Source organism: Halichoerus grypus, chromosome 9, assembly GCF_964656455.1.
Source record: "Halichoerus grypus chromosome 9, mHalGry1.hap1.1, whole genome shotgun sequence".
Lineage (NCBI taxonomy): Eukaryota > Metazoa > Chordata > Mammalia > Carnivora > Phocidae > Halichoerus > Halichoerus grypus.
Window position 1 is genome coordinate 58,730,216 of NC_135720.1, and position 12,562 is coordinate 58,742,777.

At 32.3% G+C, this 12,562-nt stretch overlaps 1 protein-coding gene across 2 annotated transcripts in view; it reads left to right on the plus strand.

Moving 5' to 3' along the window:
• The window catches only part of ASCC3 (activating signal cointegrator 1 complex subunit 3), a 359,389-nt gene that overhangs the window by 138,736 nt on the left and 208,091 nt on the right, over positions 1-12,562 (plus strand). For both annotated transcript variants that reach the window (XM_078054943.1, XM_078054942.1), the window contains 2 exons: positions 9,002-9,178; positions 10,780-10,851. In XM_078054943.1, coding sequence (XP_077911069.1) covers positions 9,002-9,178; positions 10,780-10,851 — 249 coding nt within the window. The remainder of the gene's footprint in view (positions 1-9,001; positions 9,179-10,779; positions 10,852-12,562) is intronic.

Here is a 12,562-nt window from a genome sequence, read left to right on the forward strand (position 1 = left end):
GTTGTACGTTTCTATGTTGATATCCCATAGACATCTCTTGTTAAACATGTCAGAAACTCTGCCGTCTTCGCTGTATACTTATATATGGCATAATAGTCCATTTGGTTCTCAAGCCCAAATCCTGGGAGTCACACTCAAGTTTTTCTTCTTCCTTAACACTCTCCCTCACCCCAATCATTAGTTAGATATCATTTCTTTTATATTTCATATGCTAAACAGCTCTGATCCAGGTCTAGGTATGGGAATTTAATATAAAAGATGGAGTGCAAAATTTTAGGAAGTTAATATTGCATTTTAAAATGCTTTAAAATAGTGTGTTTTCATCTGGTAAATCCACCATAAAATTCTACATGGTTAATAATTTGGCTATATCAAACAAAACTCTCAGTACATTAAAGAAGATGTAAGAGAGCATTTTTTAGAGCTTCTCTAAGCAAAATGCAAAACTCCAAAGGTTATAAAGGGAACATGTGGTACATTTGGATATCTAAATATTAAAAACTTCTAACCAGTAAAGATGGCTCCAAAAAGTTAAAATATAGGACAGAATAACAGGTTATTTGTAGCACATAAAATAGATGTCTTTTATATTTAATAGTTATTATAATTAATAAGAAATAAAACTTCTTTAAAAATTTAGAAAAGCATTTCACGGTAGAAATAAACATACTGAGCATTATAGAAAAGATGCTTAAGAGGACGTGAGCGTTTTATCAGATTGGCAAAAGTGAAAAAAGAATGTAATTTGAAAGCACTCACTAAAATCAACCCTGTGTTTTTATTTCTAGGGATCTAATGTATGGAAATAATAGCACAAACACATAGATATAATAATAACAGTGTTCACTGTAGTTTTCTTGTTAATGCAAAATATGTTAGAAGCAAGCCAGATGTCCAGCAAAAGATGAAATGGTTTAACAAATTATATTCATACCATAAAATGCTACATTGCAGCCTTTAAAAAGAAGGAGGTAGAGCTGTATGAACTGGACTTAAAAGATATGTTATATTCTCATTAAAAAAGGAAGTTGTCCTCTATATATAGCACAATCCCGTTTATGTAAAGAAAAAATGTGCAGTATATTTATATTTTCATTCATTCATTTAGTGAACATATGCCAACCACATAGTTCTAGGTGCTATCGATATAGTTAACAGAGTTCTTGCTTACATTTAGATTTTAGGTTTGGGTAGAGTGGGATGCATATTCACGGAAGGATATTCTACAAACTATAAAGGTGTTTTGATAATAGAGATGGAATTCGATGGTTGTTTGGGACATGTTCATATTTTACCATATAACTTAAAAATACATGTACACATAGGAACGTAAACACATATACATAAAACACAAAGGGTTGATATATTCAAAATGACAAAAATCAGAGATTTTAGCTAATATCCAACTTAAGAATTTCAAGGATACAGGTAGTTGTGAGACACAGGTGAAGCACGGAGAAGCCTGGAACTGCCATCACTGCTTTCCGGGTCCTTTCTTGCCATTTTGGGTTGGCTCTGGCCCAGATTTTACATAGGAATTCTCAAAAAGAAACATGCAGGGCATCACTTACAAAAAAGAGCTATTTTAATCATATAATATTTTTATTTTATAGCGTGATACCTATATAACTTAGTGATGTTTTTCAGGGAGCCATGCCATAGGAATCCATACATTCTAGGATTATTTACATTGAGCTACCTAAAGAGACCACATCCATCAGCTAAAAGCATTATGAAGATAAGGTCAAGTGAATATCATTAGTACATTTACCAGGAGGTCTGTCATTAGCAAGTTTACAAGGGGATTTGACTAGGGCATCTTTCTTTCCTGAGTACCACCAGTTAAAGGAGCAAATAGATCGCAGGCCTGCTGCTAATACTTTCTGTATATATGCACACAGACACATGATACTATGTATTTTATATATACATAAGCAATATAAATTTATAAATATTTTGTTATTTAAAAAGCTATAATTTTCCATATAATATAAATATTATAAACATATAAGTTAAATGTATATAAACTAAATATATAAAATATATTATACATTTGTTTATTGCATATGTAATACAATTATAGAAATGTATATCTTGATATATGATACAGGAATATATATTATATATAATATAGATTATATAACATCTAAATATATAATATATCCATCATATAATGAAACTCCAACTATATGGTTCATCACTACTATGCTCATAAACTATTGATGGCTTGCTCTTTGTTATCTGAAGAAAAATGTTTAAATTCCTTATCTGGACATTAGAGACTATTGGAGCTGTGATCTATTTGTCTAATTTTAACTTCTACATGTTTCTTAGCTATAATAGGTTCCAGCCACACAAAACTATTCATTCCTTCCCCTTTTTCTTTCCAGTACCATTGACTCTTTTCTGGAGATGAAATTCATCTCACTGGAGGCAGAATATATTATTGGTTATGAGATTAAGGGTTATAAATGCAAAATTACATATCTTTATCACTCCACACATTCATCTGTTGAAAACCTGCTATTCTGATGAATCTGCCAAATATCACTTCTATTAAGTGTTTCCTAGGATGTCTGGGTGGCTCAGTCGTTAAGCGTCTGCCTTCAGCTCAGGTCATGATCCCAGGGTCCTTGGATGGAGCCCCTCATCGGGTTCCCTGCTCAGCAGGAAGCCTGCTACTCCCTCTCCCACTCCCGCTGCTTGTGTTCCCTCTTTTGCTGTGTCTTTCTCTGTCAAATAAATAAGGAAAGTCTTAAAAAAAATTAAGTGTTTCCTAGTTCGCTATTCAAAATGAATTACACCTTTTCTGTATTCCCTCTCTGCTCCTTTACTTTGCACATTTTTAGCACTTATCACCGTCGTCCTTATAATTTCACAACTTGCTGTAATTAATTCTGTCTTCATTTGTATCCTTTACTAGATTTTAATATCCTTGATAGAAGGGTCTATGTGATTCTTCTTATATTCTTTTTTTTTTTTTTTTTTAAATATTTTATTTATTTATTTGAGACAGAATGAGAGAGAGAGAGAGAGCACATGAGAGAGGGGAGGGTCAGAGGGAGAAGCAGGCTCCCTGCCGAGCAGGGAGCCCGATGCGGGACTCGATCCAGGGACTCCAGGATCATGACCTGAGCCGAAGGCAGTCGCTTAACCAACTGAGCCACCCAGGCGCCCGATTCTTCTTATATTCTTAATATGCTATGACAAAGAGCATAACTATGTTTATTAAAAAGCAAACTTCCTGTTTTTATTTGTTGCTTTTGATTACCAGATGTTCCCAGTAGATGGCAGTGTTCTATATAGCACATCAACATTTGTAACTAACGGACGCACCATTAGAATCTATTCTAATACAATGTGGATTGTGTTCAGGTTCTGAAATTGTGTGGTTGTATTAGAGACCAAATTCAGAACACACTTGGCATGACTGAGAGGAATTTGGAAGAGAAAAAGTGTAAGAAAAGCCAAATCTGTTGTATTGAACAACATTGAACTAGTATTAGTTGTCTTCTTAACTGTCCGAACTTAGATTTTATCTAAGGGCAAATGTCATAAAAACTTACTGCATAGTTTTGGGCTAATGATACAGAAGAAGCTGTAAAATATTAAAATTTTTATAGTTTTCAACAATTAATACTTTTTAGGTGGATATGTGTAGTTTATAGAGCTTCAAGATTTGGTTTAGGACATAAAGTTCCAAGTTATTCTCATTTAAAAGAAAGTCATTCACATACAGGCTTATTATATATATTGAGAATAATAGGATTATACATTTAGATAAAAATAGAGTAGTTTTAAAATGGATTTTTAGCAGAAAAATGTCCATGGTGTTTGCAGAGCATCATGTATTTAACATGGAAATACCCTAAAAATATGTTCAGTAACTTCTATGTTGTAAATAATGATTTTAAAACCAAAAATCACTTTCATTTCCTTTCACATCACCACCAGTACTACATAGAACTATTGTGTAATTAAAATCATCATTCTAATCACTGTAAAGAATTCTCATCACAACATGTAAAGGAGGTTTCTTAAGTAATAGGTATGTTCATTGTTTCCCCTATAGAGGGAGGGTTCCTTTGTTTTTAGTTGGGTTTGGTTTGGGATTTTGCTCATATTCATAAGATGTTTTTAGTGAAAGAAAATTTGTGATCAGATGTTGTGTATGTATTTATACTTTCATTTTCATCCATCTCTATCATGTTTTAATCCTCTCTCCTTATGCTTCTGCAAACAGTCTCAGTATGTGTGGATCTCCGTCTTACTCATTCTATCCCCATTGCCTAAAGTTTGGGTCCTAAGCCAGTGTTGATGGATGGCTAATTCTGAAAGTATTCATATTACTTACATTGGACTACTTTGCTTATACCGACTGAGTCTTTTAGACGAGCAAACTTATCAACAGCCTCCCCAGAAACCTGCTATGAAGTTGTTGATAGTGGCCTCATAAGATCATAATGATATATTTTAATCACCAAATGAATAGAAATTTTTGGCCATTCCTTGGTTTTATCTTTCTAGGTATGTTACACTGTAATCAGAGAAAGTGGCCTATATTCTTTTTTTGTTTGGGAACTTACTGAGTTTTTTGTGACCTAATATATTTAATTGTTACAAAGTTTCTATAGTTATTTAATGTAAATTCCCATGTGTTTTTCCAGTATTGTGTGTAGAAAGTGCTACTATGTATCTATTGAATCTAGCTTGTGAATTATGGCCTACAGAGTCATACACGAGAGGATTTTCAGGTCACCTCTAAACTCAGCTCTGGCCACTCACTCCTCTCGTTCATCTACTTTCTGTTCAGCTTGTTCCAATCTGCCTTTGCACTTACTTTTTCTTCTGTTTGAAGGTTTTTATCCCCTGATCGTCTCTCAAATATTTCTTTAGCGAGGCTTTTCCTCATTATCTCAACTAACGTAGGACCCCTCCCATGCTACCTTTTATGCCATTACCCTGTTTTGTTTGACTCATGGCACCTGAAATTGCCTGATTTGTTTATGAGTTTATGGTTGTCTTTCTCTCTCACAAAAATGTCAGCTCCTTGATTGTAAAGACCCTGTTATGTTTATTGCACACTGTTATGTTTATTGCTATTTCCTGGTGCCCCCCTGCCCCCACTCCAAAATGCATTTAGGTACACAATTGAAATCTGTTGACTGACTAATGAAATGGCAAAATCCTCTCTGACCTTACTTAAAATACTATCCTTGCTCCTCTGTAAGGAGTATTTTGTTTGTTTGTTTGTTTACTCCCTTTTCTGACTGTTGTTATTTATTTTATTCTTGAATCCTTTCTAGTAATGAATATCAAATTGGAACATACTTTGTCCCCTTTTTCTTTGTGAAAGCAGATTTATAAAATACTCGCTAAAAATAAGTGAATGAACAATAATTTAACAAAATATGATTTCCAAGGCTTATTGAGTTGTTTTCTGGATAATATCACCTAAAGGTAAAATTTTTTGAATTAAATTCAAAACCATATTTTGAAAATTCACTTCTTTATCTTCTTTATTTTCTTATTCTTTATTTTCTTATTTTTTTCTTTTTCTTCTATAAATTTAGCTAATTTGTACATTTTTTATAATGTTTACAAATCCACTGATTTGTAAGTTTAATGGAGCAAATGGATCTGTTTCTTTAACCATTCTGTAACTCTGCCAGACAAATGTTTATGTTGATTCAGTACACGATAAACTCAGTTTAGGGCTTTTTGCCAGGGAGGTTGTTTTTATATCCAGATAAATACCTTTAATTTGAAAGGAAGGTTGATTTACAAGTTGTAGTTCTTATTCTTTTACAAAAGTGGTAAGAATCCTCTAAGGAGCTATATATATCTCATAGGTAGTATTTTATTCAGTCCTCAGATAGGCCCAGATATAACCTCTAAACTCATCTCTAAACTTACAGAAAGAGTTTGGAAGTTACAGGGCCACAATTTCTCTTATGCTTATAAGAAACATTTGTGTCAGGGAGTATACCCAGGCATTTGGATTTTCCCAACCTGTATGTGCGTTGTATTACAGTATGCAAGGAGAAATCTGTCATTGGGAATTGCTCGCTTAGGTGCAGTAAACTTGAGGATACCAGCATAATGCAAGCAGGTTTTGACCAAAGAAAGAAACATAGGAAACTGAAGAAATAATTAAAATATTTACCCAAATGTCTTTCCGTGAACCCCTTTATTTTACTTATGATAACAAGAAAGTGAGAATGACATATATTCCTAGATTTAAAAAAATAATAATATTGTGTAACCTTTTGTTAAGGTTAGAAATCTTTTTATATGCATCCTCTCATGGGTTGATTAACTTGCCAAATTCATTCTAAGTCATGTGCACTTTTTAAAATCATCAGAGGTTTTCAAACTGTTTTTCAGGTAAGAAACCATTTTCTAAATCAGACTTTTATTTAGAAGTGAAGTATACAAAATATGAAAGCAGAAGAGATATGAGAAGACAGACAGAAGGACTGTTGTAGGGACATGGGGCTGCAGAATGCCACCCAGTATTTCTGCAGAACCCCTAGGGCTTAGGTGTGAATGGTCCTTTACAGTATCATGCTAATGATATAAGTTATTCCCCTTAGGAACATTTTGCATCCTAATTCAAAATGGGAAGTTTGCATGTGATTAAAATGATTTTCTTTTGGCAAATACTAACATCCTGTATTGCTAATGTAGAGAATTTGAATAATGAAATTAATATGGTAAAGTGATCAAACATGTAGAACTGTATATATTATGAATAGATAAATCTCACATCTCCATGGGACATTTTCTCAAAGCAGAAATTGAACAGATTATAGTCTTTATAGAATACAATAGAAATTTAGAAATAACTTTTATATGATAAAATTATATATACACATCTATATAGACATATATGCATATATATGCACACGTACATACATACATACGTTCTATACTTTTATATCTGCTAAAATGAAGATTGAAAACTTAACCAATTGAAAGATAAATCTCCTGCCACTTAGAGGTCAGTTAAGTGATGATGGAAGGAAGGGAGAGCAAGGTATATATTCTTATATACTTAGAATTATAATTCAGAGTAAGAATTATACTCTAAAATGAAATAGGAATGGAGGGACCATAAATAAGTTAATTATTAAATGTTAATTGTTAGACTGTTTTAAATAGACGATTCTAACAAAAACAAATGGAAAAAAATAATAAAGCTGAAAAAATAAAATTAATTATGAAATAGGAACACAAAAGAATTTTTTTTAAAAAAAGTAAAATAGTTTTTAAAAAAAAAACCTAAGTAAAATAAAGAAACCTCACAAGTCTAATCACAAGTAGAAAACCAATGAATAAATAAAATTAGAAATGATGAAGACTTTTTACAGAATGTTTAGAAACTTAAAAAGATGACAGTGCTATAAACTATCATGAGTTAGACCTGAAAACATAATTGAGAGAGAACTGGACACTGCCGAGTGCTTATGAGCAGTTAAATGGACAAACTCCTTGGCATGTGAGCTCTTTCATGGTCGTTTCTGTATTTCTAACCAGATCTTCTGTCACCTCCCTTCTCCAGTTCATACCACTAGTTCTTTCTAAGTGCAGCACCTTAAATTCACCATCCTTTCTGGCCTCCCTGCCTGTCTGTTGTTCTCTCAGATTAGAATGCCAGCAACTATTACCGGTACTCAGCATGCCTTCCCTGACTTACCTGGGTTTAATTAGTGATCTCTCTCCATTATTCTCACAGTTTTTAGAAAGTGCTGCTATTAACAGGACACATCACAATGTTTGCTGTCATTATTACACATAGACTCTAAGCTCCTGCTCTGTTGGCACTGTGCCTGTCATTAAGAGCTTAGTAGATAGTTGGTGAACAAATTAAATCAGCATTATCAACAGTGCTCAGAAACAAAATGAGAGTATTACACTACACCAGTGAACACAAAAAATGTGGCTCAAAACATTTTTTGAGAAGTTTGTAATTTTTTCCCAAGTTTTGGCTGTTATTCCATGCAATCAAACTTCCCGTTTTAATATAAAATTATCTTAATATAAAGTGCTTAATGATAATTTGTTAAGCCAATTTGAAAACTTTTCCTCTGTGATGATAGAAAGTTGTGTTTGTTTCTCAGAAATTCATCTGCTTTACTGATACGCTCAACTGTATGTTACTATGACATAGTAAAAGGAATACTACATAATAGCTAAAGAATTATGGACTAAGTAAGCAATCTGTACTTAGGGAAGGAAGATGCTGATTTTATAAATGAGTCTTCAAGAATTTTTTTAAAAGGTCCATGGAGAAGCACCTGGGTGGCTGAGTCAGTTAGGTGTCTGACTCTTGATTTCGGCAGGTCATGATCTCCAGGTTGTGAAATGGAGCCTTGCATCGTGCTCCTCACTGGGCATGGATCCTGCTTAAGATTCTCTCTCCCTTTGCCTCTGCCCCTCCCCCTTCTAAAAAAACCCAATAAATAAATAATTAAAAAATAAAATGTTTAAAATGTCCCTGGAAATAATTTTTCATTGAATGTATTGTAACATATAGTTAAAATATTTCTGTCATGAAATTGTTATGCATTTTAAATTTAAATTTGTAAAACACTAGAAATATTTTATCTTACTTATTTTAGACTTTTATGCTTTTAATTTTTAGCACCTGAAATTATAAATTTGTAAAACTTAAGACTAAAACCTAATCCATGTATGTCACTTACCTTGTTACATTTTTAGAAAAAAAAAGAAAAACATTAACTGATAGGATTTTCCAGTTCAGGAAACCTACTAAAATTACATTTTTAATTATTTTATATTATTCTTAATGCCAGGTTTAGGCCGGTTTTCTTTCATAATATCTGTCTTTTAGACTGTGTGCTGTTATTACATATTGGTGGAGGGGGATCTTGTTTTATTGTAAATGTTTCATACTCTATTAAAACTTATTTCAAACTCTGTAAAAATCCAAATGGGTTGAATTTACATCATACATTAAATAATATAACCCATGTAGGTGGAATCCACACAGAGTATGATAAGGATTCTTGGGCTCTCTGCAACCTTACCCAACTACCTCGATGTTGCTACATTTTTACACGTTAATCCCTGTATTGGACTTTTCTACTTTGATGGCCGTTTTCGACCAGTTCCTCTTGGACAGACATTTCTGGGGGTTAAAAGTGCAAATAAGGTAAATATTTTTTTTTAATAATATACTTTTCTAAAACTGTTTTTGTGGATTTATTGTTTAATGCTTGTTTGGGATTTCTCCAAAGGACCTAATCTGTAGGATTACAAATTGAACGTTTTAGACAAAATCAAGCACATTTCTTTAACTATATGTACTAAAAAAAAACTCCTTCCAAAAGTTGCTTATAGTTTGCATTGCTATTATCAATGTATATTTTGTATTCTTGGCTAAGAATACAAGTTATATATAAGGTTATAAGTTTCAAAAAGTTATTTTGATATGATTGAAGAATGGTATGAAATAATAAAAGGCTCTCATTAAACCAGTAATATACATTTTGATATGATATTCATCTAAAATAATACATTCTATGCAATTGAAAAATAATTCCTAGTAGCAACTGTTAATGGAGGTGTTCTATTTCACTTCTAATATTTTATAATTACCATGTTAATTATATATATGTGGCATTTATGAAATTCTTTATAATGCTTTTAATAGTTTGTTTATAGTATTACTATGTACCATTTACAGTATTAGGGTGCTTATTTTAGACTTTTATAATATTGTGAAAGAATATTGTACTTTGCTCAAAATTTATGAATTTAATATTCTGTTTAATGACACCTTTTTCTCTGTAGAAGAAATAGGTTTAAAAGAAGATTCAAATGCCTTATGACCTCTTCATAAAAGAAAATAAGATGGAATCATATGTTGCTATGTCAGCCTTGGTCTTTAATGTATTGCATTACTTGTCTATAAAGAATTTTATTAGTAAAGTAGGGTCATTTTACCTTACACTATTACAAATAAAATACTCAGCTAAAAAATACCAGAAGTGACTCATACAACAGTGTCTATGCTCCATCTACATTGCATCAAAGTAAGGTATCTTTGGAGTTGTGGGGAACCATTTCAGACTTATGGACAAAAGGATAGTTCATGATATGATAATAGTCATGCTGTACATATTTTATCATTAATTTGTTTCAAGTGCTTTTCAGTATCACTTGCTTGTTTTTTCAGTCACTTAATATATATTTGATTATTTAGTATATTTTAATGTATCATTAGGACAGATGTAGAGCTGTTTTTTTATAGCTTTAGATTGTTCTTTCAGCTTTATAATTTAGAGTACGTTTCCTTCGATTTCAGCTTTATATACCATGGCATTCTACTAGTAGTGTTCTGGTGATTTTGAGAATTCCATAAGAAAGCTCTATGGTTTATAGAATGAAATAGAAGAAAAACAGCCTCAAGAGCGGGCCTTCCTGGGAAAAGCCGAGAAAAGAACTTTAAAATTATTCTAAAATATCTACAACTAGTATATTATCCTTAAAATTGTCTTTAAAAAACTTGGCACGCTTAGAAAGTTAGTACTCTGAAAGTATTATATGAGGTATTTTATTTGTACTTTTAAACCATATTGTGTTTGTTTCTTATTAGGTTGTTACATGCTAGGTATTTATATTGCATTTGTTGCTTCTGCATTCTACTTAATCTGAAAGGGAAAAAAATGCCTTAAAATCTGTAGTTTTGTCGGTAGTTAGAAAGTTTATAATAGCTTCATCTTATATTATTTGTGTTTTAAAAACCTTAAGGTACAACAATTGAATAACATGGACGAAGTATGCTATGAAAGTGTTTTGAAGCAAGTAAAGGCTGGACACCAGGTACACTTACTTTCTTTTATCCTGTTTTTAGAGGATACTTAATGGTTAAAATTATTTTTTATGCTTTTAAAAATTTTCTTGAATTCTGAGATAATGACTATGAATTTTTAGTTAATATTATTTTTTAGTTCAGTGCTTAGCCATGTAAGTCATAAAATATTCATAGATAATATTATCATCCCAATATTGATAGGTCATGCTGTTTTGTTTGTCATTTTATTCAGTACATAAGACAGAGAAGAATGTCATCCTTTATTCAGTAGATAAGACAGAGAAGAATTTCATCCTTTACACTTCTGGTTTTTTGTTTTTTCTTTTTAATCTTTTTAAAAAGCACCAATCGGGCGCCTGGGTGGCTCAGTTGGTTAAGCGACTGCCTTCGGCTCAGGTCATGATCCTGGAGTCCCTGGATCGAGTCCCGCATCGGGCTCCCTGCTCGGCAGGGAGTCTGCTTCTCCCTCTGACACTCCCCCCTCTCATGTGCTCTCTCTTTCATTCTCTCTCTCTCAAATAAATAAATAAAATCTTTAAAAAAAAAAAAATAATAAAAAGCACCAATCTTCTTTCATACCTCAAAAATTTTAATTTCTATTTTTTACATAATGTAAAAATCTGAAATGTTATATTATTTACTGTTTTCACGAAGTAGTATCAACTGAAATATATATAATAAAGTTTTATATTGTTTTATTGTGCTTGGAAGTTAAGCAGTTTTACTTTTAAACTCCATTGTTCAAAATGCTCCATTCAAGATTGTTAAAGAAAAAGTGGAATGATAATAATTGCTTACATAAAACTTAATCATTGCCCAATTGTATATGGGTCTTTGGATCATTTTATTTTATTATAGAATTTTTTTCTGTTATTAACCTTTCGTGGCACATAAAATTAAATACTTTCTGGTCCTTTGGTTTTTAAATTTGTTTAAGAGCAGTGAATTCCTTTTTTTCCAGACGAAATCTTGTTTCAGGCCCCAGTATATAAACAGATCAAAGATGAATTAAACTTGAAGACATGGAACACTGCCCACTTTGATGCATTTTGCCCCTTCAAGAAATAGTTTTAAAATCAGGTTTCTAACTAATCTCAAGAGAATGCCCTTATGTTTAAGAATAACTTTTAGGTGGGCGCCTGGGTGGCTCAGTAGTTAAGCCTCTGCCTTCGGCTCAGGTCATGATCCCAGGGGCCTGGGATCGAGCCCCACATTGGGCTCCCTGCTCTGCGGGAAGCCTGCTTCTCCCTCTCCCACTCCCCCTGCTTGTGTTCCCTCTTTCGCTGTCTCTCTCTGTCAAATAAATTAATTAAAAATTAAAAAAAAAAAAGAAGAACTTTTAGGGAAAAGAAATCATGATTAAATTATATAATATTAGTGACTTACCTTAACAATTAGGAAATGTCTGAAACTGCTAAAGTTATATTTCTTTTCACTGAATTCTCTCACCAGCCAATGAGGCAGGTACTATTTTCATCATTTGACAGATGAAGAAAACGAGGTGCTGTACAAAATAAAGTAATATGTTTCCATCATTTTACTAGTGCAGTTGTAAATTCAGTCCATGTGAGTGTGGAGTCTCCAGTAACCATTGTGTCATTATCACTTCATGTGCATTTATTTTATATCAGTGTATTTTTTTGATCTTCATTAAGAAACTGCTTTATGAATTGCATTATTTATTATGTACAAATAAAGTAATGGTAAAGACCAATATTC